Consider the following 19,968-nt stretch of genomic DNA (forward strand, 5'->3'; position numbering starts at 1 on the left):
TCTCTTTGTTCAACCCACTATAAAAGCATGGAGGCCCTGCCATTTCTTTAGGTCTCCTCTCCCTATGAGGGCCTCACATAAAACATGTGAGTTTTAATGGAAAACTACTGTTAATCAGCCTATGTCAGTTCAATTCCCAGAGCCTGGTCAAAAAACCCTAAGAAAGTAGAGGTAAAAATGTGCCTCCCTGAAAAGGCCCTGTTTTACTTCTTTCTTTATGTCATTCTTGCTTTCTTGGCTATTTTCCTATCTCTCTTTAAACCTCTATTAAATTTTCGTTAGAGTCTATTTTCACTTGGGCACTTGTAAGTTCATTCTTCATTTCTGAGATAATTTTGTTTTTTTCTTCCATTTCTTTCCTGGCTCAGTCAACTCCTTTTTAAAATTTATCTTGGTTTTTGTTCATTTTGCATTTCTGAATCAGAGTGATTTTTCACATCTTCAAATACATGAATGTCCTTAATTCTGTCTGGAGTGTAAAGTTAACACTTAGTTCATTGTTGTTTTGGAGGGGAAGATTTTTCTTAATTGATGGTTATGATTTTTATTTTTCTAATTTTCTGTAAAATTTCTCCACTGATTTTAGTTTTTGTCCATTTTTATGATATTGGAGTGTTTTATAAAATTCCTATTTTAAAAGGTGCCCCTTTCTGTTCGTCTAGCAAAGTCCAGTTACTTTGTAGGTTTTCCTGTCAGTGTGTTTGTTTTGGTGGCAGAAAGAGTCCTCCGTGTGATTCTTCTTGTCTTATAGAACCCTAAATTCCACCCACCTCACTTTTCTTCTTCGTTGCTAAAAACTACTTTTCTCTTTGCTCTTTGTGTCCTCTGGAAGCTACATTTGAGAAGACTACCCCAGTAAGTGATGTCTACTGTTTCAAATCATGCTGGCCCCTTTAAATCATGTCTGTCTCTTCAAATTGGTGTACCTGGTCCTGTGTGGTGTCTCCCTTTTTAAATCACATGTACTTTAAAATCCCTTCCTTATATTCTATGCTTTGATCTGCTTAGACATTTTTCTAGCATTTTAAAATTTAGGCTGGATTTAACATTTCTAATGGCCATTCAAAATGACCCATAGGCACCTTATTCTCTTCAGTCTTCTCTCAAGTTTTTTTTTGGTTTGCTTTTTTAAAAATTGATTTTAGAGAGAGAGAGGAAGTGGGGTGGGGGAGAGAGAGAGAGAGAAACATTGACTTGTTGTTCCACTTATTTATGCATTCCTTGGTTGCTTCTTATATGTGTCCTGACTGGGGATCAAACTGGCAACCTTGGTGTCTTGGGGCAACGCCCTAACCAACTGAGCTACCCAGCCAAGGCTTCTTGGTCTGCCTTTGCTCACCAAAAACCTTGTGGCAGAGTGGAGTTGGGGCAGAAGTATATGGAATTGAGCACTGAACCTTTTGATTTTTTTCTCTTATTTATTCACAGTTGTTTTGCAGTTTTGGCATTCTCTGTCTCTAGGTGTGTGTATAGAATTTTAATAGTTGGGAAGTTGTTTTTTATTGTTTTCAGGTCTTGGAGACTGATTATGACATAGTTGCCGTTGTTTTTTTGCTACCTGGAAATGTGTAGAGAGTGGTTTTTGACGCCAGGTGATGTTCTAGAGGATGGAGACAAAGAGGGATGCAAATTTTTCAAATGAAAATAGTGACCAGACAAAAGGAAAAAGCTGGGCTCTAGCTCACTGTTGCCAAGAATGAGGCCACATGGAGGGAGAAAGCCTTCATTTTGCATATCCGGGGTCAGACTCAGGCTGTGACTTTTCTCTTTGATTCTCAAAACCTGACCGCACATAGTTTGGGTATTTTTTGGTTCTTTTGAGGGGTGGGGGATGGGTGAGGACACAAACAAGTGGTTTACAAAACTGGTAAAAAGCATCATCTTCACAATAAAACTCTCCAAGCCTTCAACATTATAACATGACAGCACTAATCAACTATAAGACAAAATTAAATAAAGTCATATATCCAGAGCAAGTTAAATTTAAATGGATTTTAAAAGTGCCTAAATACTACATAACAAATTATGTTCTGGACACCATAACTGAGTTAAAAAAGAAACAACAGAATTAAGAAAAAAAATCCAGTGAATGGTTCACCTAGTTCTACTATAATTAAGCACAATTTTCTTTCCATTTTACACACCTATAAAAGTGAAAAACAAAGCCACAATCCATTTACCTCCACAAACCACTCTGTAATTGTGACCTGAACCACTGACACTGAGCAGACAACTAAAAATCTGGGGATGTTTAATTCTATTATGACCCAAGGTATTTCATTTCCTCACCATGCTACCCACCCATCCTGAACAAATATGACTCCAAAGATAGACAGTAGTGATAAAATGTGATATACCAATTGCACCAATTAGTAAAATGGCCACATCTTCCTTTAGTATTTACAAAGTGCTTTCAGACAGGAAGGGTAGTCATCATTCTCTTTCTACAGATGTGAAAACCAAGGTTAAATCATAAAAAGCCAAAGATGACACTAAAAGTCCTTGCCTTGAATTCTTTAAATAATGGCAATTACAGATAAAATATAATGTAAGAAAATTCCAAATCACATATACCTCCCATAATAAGCTAAGCATTTCCTTGGAACCAGAAGCATGCAGTGGGGAGGCAGAGCTGAAGTCAAAGTCAGCCTCCAGGGCAGAAAAATGTTCATGAAAGGAGACCCAAGACACTTGCTGCTGACAACTGCTGAGGGCTACGATGTACATGTAACTCCACATTTAGAGAAATACGGAAAGCCAAGATGCCTGCTGATGCAGTGAGTGACCTGTAAGAAGCCCCGGTATTCCAGAGAGGTCACCATTACAGACCTGGTGCTGGGCAGGGCCCTCAGGAGGAGAAAAGAGAACTCACATAAGGTGAGGTTGCAAACCAAAATTGTAACATGTGAAGAAATCAAACCCTAACTGAGACAGCCACAAAATCACCAACTACAAGATTAAGCAGCTCTAGACAAAATTAAAATAACAGAACAAGTGAAAAAGACTTAAAAGCAGGTTTTAAAACTTGACATCTTGGAAATATATTATATTTCCATTATATAATATAATATTTCCATTCAATAAAACTCAATAATGGGGATAAGCACCATAATTATTACAAAGTCCAGTACTAAGGAATTTATCCTGAATGCATGTATATATATATGAAACATTTAAGAGACAAAGAGACTAAATTGAAAGACTCCAAAATATGTCTAACAGGAGGTCAAAAGAAGAAAATGTGGGGATAAAGATTTAAAATATAATGCTTAACAATTTTGTAAAACGAATTAAAGATAAGAGTCCTCAGATAGAATGGTCTCAGAAAATAGAATTTTTTTTACATCCACACCTACACATCACTGTAAAACTATATAGTACATAAAGCACAAAGATAAAATCTTACAGACCAGTCAGGAAAAAGGGATGGGTTATCTTCAGAGGCATAGCAAACAATCTTACTGTCTTATTAATAGAAATAGATGACAAAAGGCAATGAGCGATAGATCTTCAAACTGTGAAGGGGTACAGAATTCTATAGCTAGCTTACAAGACTATGAAAAAAATGAAGACATTTTAGACATAGAAAGATTAAGAGTTTACCATTCACAGACCATCAGTAAAAACATACTGAAGGATATGGGAATCAAGAAAAAAACAAAAAGCACAAAAACTGATGTGCATATATATAATGAACATTGAAATATTTAAAATGAATAGCTAACATTTGTTTTTAAATGAAACAAAAAAAAACTGGAGTGAATAATGGGAAAGATGTGGAGTAAGGGGAAGGAATGTGCTTAATACAGTTAAAATACAGTAAGGTTCATGTATGTTTGAAAAAGATAAAGGTACTGAACAATTTTGTTTTCACTAGGAAAATTTATATTTATATTTTCTATGTTGAAAAAATGTAAGAGTAGTCACTAAAAAAAGAAAACTGCATGCTATTGTTTCCAAGCCAGCAGATAATTTTTTTTGAAGTTGAAAAACTATCAAGATACCAGAGACAAGAAATAAGAAGATAGTAAGACAACCGAAATATATACTCCCCTCTAAACACATACACAAAAATAGTAGACATAAGTCCAACTGAAGCAGGGTGCAGCCAAGAGGAGGGCCCCAAGAAGGGATTTGTAATGGGGTCCAGGACTCGGGGTGTCCAGGAAATATTAGAAAAATGTATGTAGGATGTCCTCACCCCCACAGGCCTGAGCCAAGGGGGATGGGACACATGGAACAGGGCCATTCAGAGCTGTTTTGGGTAACAACAGCTTTGCAGCTAACCCCTGGCACAGTCATTTAACATATCTATAACCTTTAACTGGTTTCATGGATGTGTTAAGTAGCTGTGGCCATGCTTTGAGCCAGGGGGATGGGACCAAATTCCACCCAGGATGGGACTGGGAAGCAACTCCCCCTGGTTACAGGGCCTGCGTGAGAGCGTGGAGATGATTGGCTCCATGCCATGGGGCCACACCTGCCCAGACTTACTATGGCAGCCCAGTAAAGCTGGAAGAATACAGGGATGCTGGCAGGTGTAGCTGACTGTAGGAGGAGTCAGAAATGGGGCTGCAAAGGAAGATGGGCACTGGGATTTAAACCTAGGCCCGGCAGCCATAGAGGGAGAGGAGAGACCACGCGGCTCCAAAAGTAGTAGGGAGGACCACAAGGTTTGGGGGGAGAAAGGAGAGACCACGCGGCTTCAAAGGGTAGGGAGGACCACAAGGTTTTGGGGGAGAAGGAGGAGACCACGCAGTTCTGAAGTAAATGGGGGAACCACGAGGTTCTGGAGCAAGTAGATAGATAGAGGTCCATGTGGTTCTGAAGTAAAAGAGGAGAGTACCACGAGGTTCTGAGGGGAAAGAAAGAGGGCCAGGATCAGGCAGCTTTGGTGAAGTAAGGAGAGGACCATGCGGTTCTGAAGGGAAAGGAAGAGGACCACGAGGTTTTGGAGTGCTTCTTCTTGCCACGCGGCTTAGGCAGCAGGAGAGACTTTGCCGGGAAGAAAAGGGGAGAAAGGGCTCTTGCTGGTGGGCCATGAGAAGGTGCCGCATGGCTTTGGATTAACTGGAGATCGCAGCAGCCACACAGCTGATGGTGCCGGGAGCCTGAATCACAGACTTCTACATCTTTTCCTGAGACACGGTACCCAGGCCTGGGCACAGGGAGAGGGAAGGACTGTGCATCTGTGGGTATTCTAGAGGACTTTAGTATCTTATTGAAGACATTAGGCCATTACTCTAAGTCTGTGTAACTTTTAAATAAACAATTCCTTTCCTTTTCACCAGTCTCTGGCATTGAGAGACGTCTTTCCTCTGGCGGCGGGCATTTCGAACCTAGCAGGTGGGCATGGGGGAAGGAACCTCCAGAGACAGAAAGGGGGAATCCTTTCTGTAATAATTTATCGTGAAGGAACCACCCCCCCCCTCTGCTCTGTAACACAACTACATTAGAAATCACAACAGTAAGCAGATTTAGCTCACCGATTTAAAATACTGTCTTCTATGTGCAGTGCACTAATTTCTGCTAAAAACATTAGAATATATGGGGGATTTGATGCTGAAAAGCAGCTGACAGTTCAAATGGACAATGTCTCAAATGTTTTCTGCCTTTACAATAATTTTCAGGCTGAAGTTAAATGAGAAAAAATAATTTAAGATCAGCAGGAACAGAGTCAGAAACATTGGGACTGTGGGTAAATGTTGTTATTTATAAAGAACTACATTTGGCTCTAAAAAGACAAGAAAAGGCACTGGCTCCTAAATATTACTTGGCCAATTCTTTACTCCAATTTACTCTGTGTTCCGTTACTATAGCTTTGAATAATGCACCAGATACCCTCTTGTATGCTACAGACTGATCAAACTGCCTTACTTTATTGAAAGCTAACTGTGGACACTAACTGCAGGAAGCCCCATTTGAAGCTAAGAAACACTTTTCCTGCTGCCATCATTTCCAACTTCTAGCCTAAAAAGAAACATCGAGCTGATCTTTAAGGGGACGCTAACCTTTGACTGGATGCCGACCTTTTTCTCCAGGCTAACTCAATTTGCAAGTTTTCACACTACTGTGAATCCTTCAAATACTAAAACACAGAATCCGTGGATTTTTGAGCTGAAGGAATGAGAAACTTGGGATCTAGGCAGGTAAGTGACTTGTACCCAGTCACAATGGTTGCAGAGCAGCCAAGACCAAAACCAGACCCACCTCCAAGCTCTTCGGTGGGAAGATGCCAGGGCTTTTCCCTACATTGTTGCTTATCAGGTCTACAAGAGTGAGGACCAAAAAGGACAATACTCGTAAATTGACTTTCTTCTTGTTCCTCATAATTCTTTTTGCCTAGTTCCCCAACACCTGTTCTGTTCTAAATCTTCTCACTTTGCTGAAGTGATTAGTTACTAGGAGGGCTCTCAGGAATTATGACAGATTCTCAGTGAAGGCTTAGAATAATTCCACCTTCCAATCCATCATTCCCTTTAAGACCGGCATCCTTCCCACGCTGTTGTTTCCCTCTCTGGTCAGAAAAGCTCCTGCCGACAAGACAGTAGCTTCCTTTATGGGAGATGTGAGTGAGTTCGGTCATTTCAATCTTGATAGCACTTTGTTTCTAAAAGCAGACATATATATTTAGCCTCCTTTTCAAGAAAGCAAAAGTCTCTCCACCAGGAAGCCCCTTGACTGAACACAGCTATGTTCAGTGGATGGGAAAGAACCAAGTCTTCTTATCAATAGTTTCAGTTAAGGAGAGAGGCTCACGTTTTAGAAAATTTTCTTAGAATAATCATCTCTACAAATAAGATAAATGCAAAATGCAAAACCACTGGAAAATTCCTAAGCCACAAATGTTGCAGTGTGGACCAGAATCCAGATTCAGAAACAAAGAGTGAAACCAGAAGTGGAGAAGCTGAGGGGGAGGAAAAAAGGAAGAGGGAAGCAGAGAAGTCAAGAGCTGTCCAGAGAACACTCCAAGTTTCTCCCTCTTCCTCTTCTCTGACACACAGCTCACCTGACACTGAAGGAGTGGCCTGGGTTTTACAGGCAGGAAGAACCAAGGGCCAGACAGAACTCATCCCATCATTCTTGACCCTAACAAGAAGGTCATGCTAAGACTCCATTCTCTTGGAGAGGAAGAAAAAAATTTAAGTAATGTGGTAGCTTTACCTGTGCTTTTCATCAGTTAAACACTTTGAAGATGCTTAAAAGAAATAAGGACCTAGTCCTTTTAAGGAATAAAGTTATATTATTCAGCCTGTGTGACTGACTCTGTGTGTTCTACTTTAAAAGGAACTTCATAATTTAACCCAACCCCCTCATTGTACTGTTAAAGAAATTGGGACCCATAGAGGTTACCCGACTAGACCAGTGTCACAAGTCCAGTTGGGGGCAGATTTAATACTAGACCTTGAGTGTCCTATGTCGAGGTGAGGGACTTGCTGTGAGAACAAGAGAGGCTCTGCAGGCTGCACATCCCTGAGGAAGGGAGGAAACCCAGAGACGCTGGGAGACACTGGGATGCTAGGCGTTCAGGCCAAAGGGCAGCAAAATGACTTACAGCGGTAACTAACACCTGCATTCTACCAAGCATCTGAGTGTAAAAGGGAGAGGTCGTGACAGGAAAAAAAAAAGTAAAAGAAAAAATACAAACTTCCTCATGATTCAGTTTACTTCACAGTTGGGGACTATGTTAATTGCAGGTTAAAAAGGAACAGTGAAAAAAAAAAAAAAAAAAGGAACAGTGAAGAAAAGAGAAAAATAATTAAGCTATTTGAACTAGTGATAGGTGTTTGTAGTAATTTAAAAAATGTTTTTCTTTACACTTTTCACTTCAGTGGAAGTATATTCTATTATCATTTAAGTGTTTCTTACCTTGATTCTTGAAAACCTTTATCAGAAACATTTTGGAAGTTTGCTATAATGCAGATTCCTGGTTCTCCTCAGGAGTCTGAATTGGAATCTCTCAGGCTGTCACTCAGAAACCTGAATTTTAAACAAGCTTCCCAAGGACACTGATGTGTAATAACAGCACCACCCCTGTTCCTGTCATTGCAGAATTAGACAAACCCATGTGTCCCCCAGTCCTCCCCACACTCACTGCAGTTACAGATACTGAACGCAGGGATGGCGAGGGCCTTTGGATCGCAAAGACTATTCAGACCCCACCAGGCCTTCCCTCCCCACCACGCCTGAAGGACTGAATTGGGCTGCATAATTTAGTTGCTTTAATATAGTTGGTTTAATTTTAAGATTCTATATTTCCAGGCTAAAAGTACAAATAAGTATTGTTTTGCTATTGAAAAACAGACTACATCTTCTGTCGTGAGTATGTATTTCCTTTAGTCAGGAGGAAAAAAGTTAACTTACTAGGAACAAGCAAACAAAACAAAAGACAGAATCACCGACTTTCTGGGCTCTGTCTTATTCCTGACTTTTCTCAATTAGGCCAAAGCCAGAGCTCCCCTAGCGCAATCAGTGTCCCCTATCAAGAGGAAGCTCCTCAGAGTAAAGGCCAGCATTGGGAAGGGCTGGGAACTGTCCAGTATTGCTTCCAGGGCCAACCCCTTCCTTGGTAAACAGAAATCTCTGAGGCGCAGGCCGTGAGACGAGGAATCTGGATGGGTTGAACTGCCTCTTGAAAGATGTGATGTGGCAGCAACATGGGCTGGCTCTCTCCCTGGCTCCATCCTCCAGTTTCTCGAGAATATGGCAATACAGCAGAGTTTAGTGTGAAAGGAGGCAAAGGAAGGGAGAATCCAGACTAGAGAGCTGTATTACACTATGGATACCTGCTTATTTCCCCGAACCACCGAACGCCTTGCTGGGCAAAAAGAAAAGTAGAATGCACCATCCTTTCATACCCAAATTGCTGAGGCAATTCTCAGAAATCTGTTTTGAGGAGAATGAAAACAATGCAGTAATCACTATCTTTGAGATTGGATTCCCTAACTATTATGAGTAACATTCAACTCCTGATTATCTCTGCCCATGAGGGAAGAAGGGAGACTGACACACCTCAGGGACCCAGGGTGTTTGCACTACTCCCTTCTTCATTTTCTGGAATGCGCACATAGATCACCATGAGAGCTGTGGAAGTTCTAGCAGTGCCTGCCATCTCCTGCAGGTCTACCTGCCTTCTGATTACATCTGCAGCAACCCTGGACATCCAGAATGGCTTACAGCCTCCCTCCCCATCCACTCAATTAAACAGCAGGACTTTTATAGATAAAGTCTCCAAGTACCTTTGACAGTCTCAGCAAAAAATATCTTCATGCAAGATGGAATGCCCTGACTAGTGTGGCTCCATGGGTTGAGCGTTGTCCTGCCAACTGAAAGGTCACCAGTTTGATTCCGGGTCAGGGTGCAAGCCTGGGTTGTGGGCCAGGTCCCTGGTTCGGTGCAGGCCAGAGGTGACTGATCAATGATCTCTCACATATCGATGTTTCTCCTCCCCTCTTTCTTCCCCCACTTCCCCTCTCTCCATAAATCAATCAATCTTTAGAAGCAGAGGAAAGAACAAAATACTGCCATTAACTGAGTCCCAGCATCTCCAACAAGACCAATTGTATACCAAAATATATTCCTGTGTGTGTGTATGTGTATATGTAAGAAGTATGCATAAAAAACACTAACAAGAATTACTCTAAAATGTCAATACTTATTTTATTCCTACTGATTTTAATTTTCTGTATTTTCCAATATTTTATAATGTGACTATCTTCTTATAATCATTTTATAAAATGTTACTTTAAAAAATGATTACAGCTACAATTTAACTACAAATGAACATGGCACATAATCTCCATTTATGCAGTGCAGTGTCTAAAAGCAGGATGAAAAAAACGGTGTAGAGATAGAAACTTCACTTTCTCTTCTTTGTATTCCCTTTGTTACTATAGACCTGTGAAGTTCCCAGGCCTCTGCCTACTGATTTCTTGGAGCCCCCTGTGGATTACATTTTTATAAGCTTAAACCACAACTTTGTACTTCTATACAATCAAAACTTTTCCCCTGAGATACCAACAAATGGCCAAATGATTAAACCAAATTTTCATGTGTTATTATCTTCCTCTCGTTTGATGCAGATATTAACAAGTAGTGAAAAAGTAGCTGAATGGGAGGATTATTTGTAAAATTAATCATTTCTGAACAATTGAGAAGTTGAAAATATGGCTTTTACTGCTTCATGCTTCCCCACTGAATAGTGTATGATTTCAAATCCATCTAGAGCTGAGGAACTATTCCAGACCAATTCTATTATGGTAATAGATAAGCTCTATAAAACTTTGTTTTTCCTTTTCTACCAATACTGTCAACCATATTATTCAACCACACAGAATATATATATAACCATAATCTGATGAAGGTCAGCTTATTTGCCAGAATCTATAAAGCTGGAGAATGTTACTCACATTGTTCCCATGCTTGCAGGTAGTGGCTGGTTCTCTAAAGGAAGATATTAGTAACATAGGTACTTGTGCTGCCTTATGGTAAAAGTAATATGCATAAGACCCAGGACTATTAAATAGGGCCATTTGGTATTTTCTTTGCTGTAACTATCCTGAGATAGAACAAACAACAGGCTCAGAACAAGAAGACCATGTTGGAAACACAGCCCTGCCTTTTGGTAGTTATATGAACTTGCCTATAATACTTACTTTCCACACTTTTAAAATAGGGGGTGCTGTGAGGATTTAAAAAAATACAATGTCTAAGAAAACATTTTAAATTATGATAGAATACAGCAATCTACCTGTGACAAAGAAGAAGCTTCAATTCTGTGGCTCCGTGCCATTGAAAACCCCATCCACACAATCTGGATGGCCTGGAGCAGCTGGATGGAGCGAGAGTTAATGAGGTATGGTGTGGGAATGAACACAAAAGGCTTCCTCAGCTCAGGGCTCAAGGCTGTGGAAACTCTTCATCTCTTAGTTGAATATAAGTTTCCAAGGAAGACTCCTCTTGGGAATTCTCAGTGGGAGTCAAGCCCTAAATTAGGAGACAGAGTTTAGCCAGGTGACTCAATCTATTAATGGAACGCTTCGCCATATCACTATACTATGTTTATAGTGGATGAGACCCAAATGAAATAGAATTGGAAGCAGGTGCAGACTGGAAAAGCAATGCTCAGCCAGGGGCCTGCTGGGCCTCTCGTATGACTCATTGTGTACTAAGGAATGGCCAAGGCAAATATTGTTCTTGTTGTGCCATTTTGACCAAGGTGGCCCTGACCACAAAGAGAATTGTATAGTCACTTAAATAGATGGATGATAGATAGATAGATAGATAGACAGACAGATAGATAGATAGACAGATAGACAGACAGATAGATAGATAGATAGATCAATGCCCCTCCCTCTACAATCACCAGTTAAATCTGCAGCACTACTTCTGCTGCAGATAAACAAGACTGCCACAAAGACTGCACATGAATACTCTGCCTTTTCATCCAAATCTTCCACTATTGGACAGAATAGTGTCTCCCCATCTGTGTTCTCAGAGCATTAATTCCATTAAATGTCCCTAGAAAAAGCCTTCCTATTGTCAAGGACAATTGGGAAACAATATTTGTTATATTCTTCACCTAGGAAGGACACATTGCTCCTTACACACATATGAAAGGCCCTGAAAAGTCCTGCAGGTTAAAAAAAATCTAACTTAGTTTAACTAAGCTTATTTTAAAAGGCAACTTTACCTGGAGGTTAAGAATAGGGGATTCTTGAGCCACGATTTGTACCTTATGCCTCTCCGTTCACTAGTTGTGTGAGCACAAGCAAGTTACTCTCTCTGGCTCATTTCTGCACCAGTGAAATGGGAATAATAATATACCTTCCTCAGGGTATTTTTTTTTCATGGAAATGAAATGAGCTAATAACTGCAAATCATTGACAACAGTGCCTGGATAACAGAAAGCACTGAATAAATATTAGCCCTTTATAATTTGCATTATTAATACATAATGATTAAATACTAGTTGTTTTCTATAACACCTACTTATAACCTAAGGAACTCGTGTCCCATGGAATACAGAAATGCTGGTATAGAAAAAAATTTCCTTTATACTGAAGAGAAGTCAGCATCCTGTGTAGCACAAAAGGTGTAGCACAGGAATCAAATTTACAGTCTCCAATATCAACTTACCCTTCCAGGATCCCTTCCCTATGTAGAACACTAAGGTTGTTAGACTAACTGGTCTTTCCAGTTACAGTAGTCTAGGATTCTAAAGAAAAGGAATAGCAATTAAGCCCAGAAGCCCTGCCCAGTCCTGGTTCCAATCAAGTTGCTCTTAAGGTTCAACCTTCTAGACACCATTCACATTTAAAGTTGCTATTGCCAGCTTTCAGTTAAGAAGCTGGTTGTCACCCAGCAAGATGAATCTGGAAATGGCCTTCTGCCACCCAACTCCAGGGTTCTGAAGCACTCAGAGTGGAATCATACTGGCAGCAGTCAGGACAGCAGGAGGCTGCATGCATGCACCCCCATTCCAGAGGACCTCCAATTCCCTGCCCCTTTGTTTCTGGCACCAAAGCTTGGACATCATTCCTGTTTCCCTTTCTATGGTCTCCAGTGCCCAGAGGGAGCCCAGTCCTGTATACTAGTCACCCTGCTTATCTTGACTCTTGCCAGCTCTTTATAAAGTCTGAACTCTTCTTCCAGCCTTTCTCATTTGTACAAAGCCCCAGGCTCTAATTATAATGCAAATACCCATCTGTGCTCATATCCTGTCCACATCTCTCAAATCTGAACCTTACCTGTTGAGTCCACCCTGTCTCTCAGCAGAGAAAAAGCTCTGCTTTCCCCCTTGAGTGTTCATGCCTCTGTTTCTCCCTGGCTCAGTCTTTGGAATAATTCCTATTCTCTATAATGTCAAACGGCCATGTCAATTTGCATTCTATTTGTGCATCCATCCACCCACCCTTCTATAGCCAGCCATCCCATATTTATTAAGTGCTTCCTATTTCCAAGTTCTGTTGACACAATATCGAACAAAAGCAGACATTCTCCCTCTTTTCATTTAACACACATAGTAGTAGAGAAAAAAGGACAAATAAATGAACAAGGTGATTTTAAACAGTGAAATGTGCTATGAAAAAAAGAGACTATAGAATATGCTGATGGGGAGTGGGGAACTTGACGAGGAAGGTCAGGTTAGCCCTCTTAGGGGAGGGAACTCCTGAGCTGAGACCTGAAAGAAAAGATGGACCCAGACATGCAAAGATCTGGACCAGAATACTTCCTGGTAGCAAAGAAAACAGCCAATGCACAGCCTCTACGGCCAGAACCAGCTTGTTGTGATAGGCAGCAGAAAATAAGGCCAGTATGGCTGGAACAGAGTGTGAGGGAGAAAGCAGGAGTGGAGGCCAAAAGGTGAGGCAGGGCCAGATGTTGCTGGGCTTGGTTGGCCAGGTTAAGATGCTTGGATTTTATTCTCACTACAATAAAAAGTCATGGAAGAATTTTAAGCAGAGAGTGACATGGTAAGTCCATCCTTCTTCCTGGGGCTGCAACAACAACCACAGTAGGTGTCTAGCAATTACATCAGTGATTCTCAACCAAATCCTATATTCTGCTTGCTCATGATCACACCAAGGATATTAAGGTACTGTAACAGAGTACAAATTAAAATTATAACAAATCCACCCAAAGATGTCCCTATTGGCCTGAGGGAAATGTTATACCGTAATTTAAGAAGTCAGAATTTCATACATGTTGATAGCTCCAATTAATAAGATAAACCCCTCCTTTTGGGATTTGGCAGTGATAACAGCTCAAGCAGGAGTGCCGTTTGAATCCTCAGAAACTGAAAATCACATTTTTACAAAAAAAGAAGATTGCTACAGTAACTTACTTGGCCTGGATTACAACAGAATTGGAAATGTAAGGGTGGTTATCTAACAAATGTCATTCCATTATTTTACCGCTCTTGCCAATACAGCACTTTAAAAAACTGTATTCGAGTGAGTCCCCAATTGAAAAAGTAAATCCCAAGTACAGGCAGATGAGCAGCCCCATTCCTTGCTATTGTAATAAATGATTAAGGAGGCATTACAAAGATGAAGAAGCAGAGCATCTCTTTCTAATCTGACAGACATCCTCCCCTTTTCACTAATCCTTTATTTCGGAGTGAAGGCCTGCATTGGGAAGTTGATTCCTGGCATATTCACAATAAGAATGCATCTTTCCAGGGTTAGCAACAGGGAAAAATCTCTTAGGCAGACATTGTTCATGAAATTGTGACAAGTTCTCTGTACCTTTGAAGTTGGAAAAGTATATGTGCTCCTGACGATAACATTCAGTAAATGGACTGAGACCAGAGGAAGCACAATCACTAACAGAGAGGGACATTCAGTAATTAACATCCTGGCAGCTCTCAAAGCTCCTGTGAGTAAAGGTGCTAGGAGAGAACATCAATGCCACCAAGCACAGGCCAGGCCTTAAACCCATGTTTACAGAGCCTGAGCCAAGATCCTTGAAGGGTGCAGGACCACCTGCCAGTTTCATGGAGAAAGAAACCCAGACTGGGCCTCCTCTCAAATCCCCCACACCTGGTTCAGATCGATCACTCTTTCACCTTTGATCGCTTTAAAACTGGCATCGAGGCTACTTTGCAATATAATTATTCTCAATCTATATTACACATGGAGAGTTGTCCCATCTTCCCCAATTATGTTGTATAAAATCCTTGAAGTCAGATTCATCTCTCTTGCTCCCCACTCACCCATCACATGAAAATTTCGCACAGGACATGAGGGAGTGAAATAAAATATAATTGTCTACAAGCCTCACTCCTCAAAGGTAACCACTGTTAAGTTTCTTACCTCCCTCCATAAAAGTTTGTGGACATATACAAACTTATGTGTTATCCAATGTTCAATCCAAAGAGCAAAACTTAGAAGAAATAAGGATTGATAGAATTTTAAGTCATTTCTGGCTCAGGGCAGTATACAAATAAACAAAGTAATTATAAAATACTACAGAATAAGGGGTACTGTGGATATTCTGAGATAGACACAACTGGCCTCACCTACCACTGACACTGCCCTGCCACTCCACCCTCCTCCCCGCCCCAAGACTTCAGTGAGTCCTGCACTTAAGTGGCAGATGCAGTTGCCCAGGGAATAACCCTGGTGAGTCCAGCTCTGTCTCTAACATGCTGGGTGGTGCCTGGCCAGCTCACTCCATCTCTCTGGGTCTCAGTTTCCTCTCCAACAAAATAAGGTATTCTCTAAGGTCCCTTGAGTCCAGGATTAAAGTTGATAATAGAGAAATGAATGATCAATACAAATGGATACACCACAACCAATGAAGTCTGGACTTTTTATCAGGAGGAAAATCACAGAGATAATCAATATAACAAATTACCATGAGAATATGGATGCAAATTGCATTGGAGCAGTTATTTTTTAATCAATTTATTGAGCTGTAATATATAGGAAAATCCCCACCTTGTTTTAACACAGAGGTTCACCAAGCCATATATGTTGATCCTGAAGTTATCTTAGGATACACCAGCAACCCTTCAGAAGCAGAAGCAACCCACGATGACTTACTTCTCAAGAAGGTGTGTGGCCTTTCACCAGCCTCAGAAGGCTTGTGAATATTTTTCTGTTGTCAAAGTCATATATTCAATCACACTCAGTAGCTATTGGGTCACAACTTAGGTGATTAATTAACATCTTAATTCTCAATTGCCTCCTCAGGGACAATCAGCTGCCTGCCAGGGAGTAAGTCTTGCTGGTCAGTCACATTTGCTGTTCTGTTTGTCCTGCTCTGTTTTGACCTTGTCCTTTACCAGGAGCACCGATAAGTATCTAGGACAGTAGGAAAGTGACGAGGGAGGGACCAGGGAGAGAGGGAACAGGTGCTGAGAGTGGGTTGGATACTAACACCACAAGCTGAAAATCCTTGTTCTAGGGCAAATCTGGGGAAAATGAAGTGGCATTCACACTATCTCTGCCAAATGTTCTTGCCTTTTCTCTCAGAGGCAGAAAAGATGAAGATTCAGAGAACAAACCCTGGAGTTAGATATGGATTCTGCCACTATGAGACAATTATCTAGTGGATTTTGAGCCTCTATTTGTTCCTTTATTCAAAAACAGACAGACAAGAAACAGACAGTGCATGCATTATGCTTATTATTATTTTATGTGAAAATGTGGGTTTCCATGGACTACCTCCTGTGAAAGACAGGCTCCTTAAAAAACAATTACAAGGATAACTGAGATATCACACCCTGGTAAAGGATCAGTTTCTTACCTGAAAGGAATTCATGGAGCGGAGGGAGGGAGGCAGCATGGCGGTATTCCTTGATAATATCAACAGCAGCTCCAAGCAGGTTGCAGAGGGCAGGGTTAAAGAGTGGACACTGATGTCACTTTCCCAGGAGCTGGCAAGCCTAAAACACAAAGATATGTGCAATGTCATCATTGCATCTGGTCATAATTATTTCAAAAGTCTGATGTAGAAGAAAACTTCCATTTGTGAGAGGAAAAGCAATGAACAAAAAAAGAGAAATAAAATGGTTATGCTGTAAGTTCACAGAATAAATGTCCAAGACATTTTATAGCGTTTTTGGAATAAAACAGATGGATTAGGCTTTTTTTTTTTCAGGTCAACATTTTATACTCAAAGTTTAAGAGTCATGAAGCAGTCTTGCTTGTGAGGGAGCAACGTGGAGTTGGGGAGAATAACAATGATGCAGCGAATATTTCCTACGTTCTGTGCTCTGTTCTACATGTGTAACTTGATCAACCTCATATGTATGAAATGGAACTATATTGTTATCCCCATTCCACACATGTGGAGCTTGTTTCTGAGCTGAATATGCCTTTCGGAACATCCAGTTCAGTGATTTTCAGACTTTTAAAAAATGATCAAATCCTTTTACCAAAAATCTTGTAAAAGCCCTTATTAGTAACACAAATAAAACAAAGCTGCTGTTCGAAGGGGAAAGGTTGGCAGGAGGCTCACTTCATCTTTCAGAGTCAGTCATGAAGCAGCTGTAAAAATCCTTTCATCTGAGGGATGAGGAAACTGCAGGCTACAAGAGGAAGGGACCTGTCTGAGATAAGGCGAATGTTTAGGAAACGATACGGCTGGGTCTGATCCTGATTTCCTGACTTCCCCCTAGTGCTTAAAGAAAAGGGGAAAATCAGGAAATCATTATGAGAAAGCATAATAATAGCATGAATTTGATGCTATCAACTCTTCTATTTACAGTACTTGAGTATTTCCTGCCTGTGGGCTCACCCAATCTTACCACTGTCCTGATTTTTAAAGAGAAGTGCATGTGTGTATTTGCCTTTCTATAAACTTCTCTCTTAAGAGTGACTTTTAATAAAGTCAGTGGTGAATTCTGAAAGTTTAGGGAGTCTCAGGAGAGCATAGTGGATTAGGGAGTGGTTGAGAGCACAATGGATTTTAACCTTTTATATGGCAAGTCACACCATACCATTTAGCTGTGTTCATTAGGTTACTTATTAAGCTGATACATTTCTGATGTGGGGTTCAGAGTTAACTCTTCTTCGAAGCATTTGCCTTCTAGTTGGACTGGAATAGGACACTATCCATCCTCCTAAAAAATGGTCTGTTTTAGCAAGCATACTTTGTGTGTCTTTTCAGTGTTTTACAAATTATTTTAAATTGATTAGCTGTTATTCTTTCTGCTTTTACTAATTATATCAATATAACATTCTTGATGTTTCTCTGGAATGGAAATAAAAACCTTGCCACCTCTGGTAAAAGCCAAATGCAGTACCAGTGCAGTGGCCCCAGGCTCATCCGCCCAGCACCTTCTCGTGCCCTCCACCCACCACAGCCGCTTTCCGTTCTCTGGCCTGCACCACACTCCACACACCCTATGATTTGTCACACCGTTTTCTGGGCCTGGAAGGCTGTTAGCCTTCCCAGTTAACTTCTGTTCATCCTACAAGACCCACTTAATTATCATTTCCTTGGACACATCTTCCTGTTTCCCTCATAAGAATTAATCACTTGCTAAATACCATACTTGGGTCCCTTACAACACTTATCACAGGCCAAACCACAGGCCAAAGGCAGAAACCTCTATGACAAAACACCTAGATATTTATAAAAGAAGGACAAAGAACAAAAATTTTTTTTAAGAAAGGCTTCCAAATGCCTTTTTGGAACCATTAGTGCTTTTGAAATCATTTTAAGGTCATAGGTCAATGACAAGGTGATTAAAACTATGCACTCTCTCTCCACAGAAGCATTCATTTATACAAAGAAAATCCTGCACATAATTTTGAGTGTTTCTTAGACCACCCATTGCCCAAGAACACTCATGCCTTCATTTCTGCCTGGCTTCTTTCACTTAGCACATTTTCAAGGTTCATGGGCTCTGAGTAAGAACCACTGCTTTTGGTTAAAATCTGATCTCTAATTTATCATTTTTGATAAAATAATAAAAAGAGTTCCATTTTATACTAATTACATATCACAATATTTATGTTAGCATATTAATAAATGTAACATAACTATTTAGGAAAAATTTTCAAGGCATTTTTAAAGAGAAAGCCTCCAGGCTCCCATTTTTTAACTCATTACATTACCACAGGAAATCAGTTGAAAAGGAGGCTGAGAAATGTAATTCCAATCTTTTAATCATTTTACTAACTGGATGTCAGCATAAGAAGGTTCAGACATAATAAATTAGATCCACTGTAATAGCATTCTTAACAGTAAGCCTTACACTGGGCATCACTGGATTCCCTGTCCCAGGAGAGGGGCCAACTCGGCCAGCACACTCATTAATCAACACTACCCACTCTGCCCCAGAGTTTAAGTCCTTTGCCAACGTGGATGTAAACATGTTTATGATGCACTAAGGACAAAGCAAGGGTTTGAGACTTTTTCTTCTTTTATTATTTCCTAAGCCTGATATAACAAATAAGTTTTCTTCATTTCCCAGTTCAAACTGATTGTCAGTGACTGTGGTGAGATGTACAGAGAAACCATGTTTGGTCCCAGCAGAGAAGAGAGATATGACCTGCTGGAGCACCACCAGTTCATGGCTTCAGAAGGGGGTGTATACTGGTTGTCTGCACTGTATCCAACCCTCCCCTCCCTTGCCTCTGTAGAATACTATCATCTCCAGTACCCCTGGCTTTTATTACACTTTAGGATGGCTTTCTCTTAGAAATCCATACACCCTTTCTTCACAAGGCGGCATCCGGCAATGGTGTAACTCAGTTCAGATGAATTCGGCCTGGCCCATGTTAGTATCTGAGATATTAGTAACTGAACTGCATAACCCTAAGTCACAAGAGGCTCTCTCTGATCCATTAGAAGACAAATCCCAATCACTAAAATTCTATCCCTCCATGAGAAGAGATAAGAACCCAAATGCCAAGATCACTAACCTACTCCTCATGTTCTTCATGCAAGAGTCCTTGATTTTAATTTTTTAATTGAGAGAGAGAGAGGAAGGGAGAGAGGGAGAAATCAATTTGTTGTATCATATATTTATGGATTCACTGGTTGATTCTTGTATGTGACCTGACTGGGGATCAAACCCACAACCTTGGTATATCAGGATGATGATTTAACCAACGAGCTACCTGGCCAGAGCAAGAGTCCTTGATTTTAGAAAATGTCCTCATGAAGAATAGTACAGGAAATGGAGAAGCCAAAGAACTTATGTGAATGACCCATGGACATGAACTAAGTGGGGGATGCTGGAGGGAATGGGGGTACTGGGTGGAGGGGGAGAGAGGGGAGAAAAAAGAATGGGACAATAGCACAACAATAAAATATACTTTAAAAAAACCAGAACACTTAGGCCTTTAGAGAAGTCACATGTCAATGTAACTGGTAGTGTGAAAGCCTAACTGGCCACACCCATTTCAGGTAAGGTAAGAGAATCCTTTTAAAATTACCTCGTATACAGAACATTCATTTGTATCAACTTAAATTCAATTCCCCTATAATAATTTGATTTACGTGTTC

The 19,968-nt window shown here is 40.5% G+C and overlaps 1 protein-coding gene across 2 annotated transcripts in view; it reads right to left on the reverse strand.

Annotated features, from left to right (window-relative positions):
• Positions 1–19,968, reverse strand: part of UBE3D (ubiquitin protein ligase E3D) — a 132,028-nt gene that overhangs the window by 41,205 nt on the left and 70,855 nt on the right. The window contains exons 9-10 of one of the 2 annotated variants that reach the window (XM_053913906.1): positions 16,255–16,393; positions 10,751–10,986 (exon numbers count right to left, since the gene is read on the reverse strand). In XM_053913906.1, coding sequence (XP_053769881.1) covers positions 10,900–10,986; positions 16,255–16,393 — 226 coding nt within the window. In that variant the 3' untranslated portion in view covers positions 10,751–10,899. The remainder of the gene's footprint in view (positions 1–10,750; positions 10,987–16,254; positions 16,394–19,968) is intronic. The other variant, XM_024576613.3, reaches the window with a different exon arrangement.

This window comes from Desmodus rotundus, chromosome 11 (assembly GCF_022682495.2).
Source record: "Desmodus rotundus isolate HL8 chromosome 11, HLdesRot8A.1, whole genome shotgun sequence".
NCBI classification, from domain to species: domain Eukaryota; kingdom Metazoa; phylum Chordata; class Mammalia; order Chiroptera; family Phyllostomidae; genus Desmodus; species Desmodus rotundus.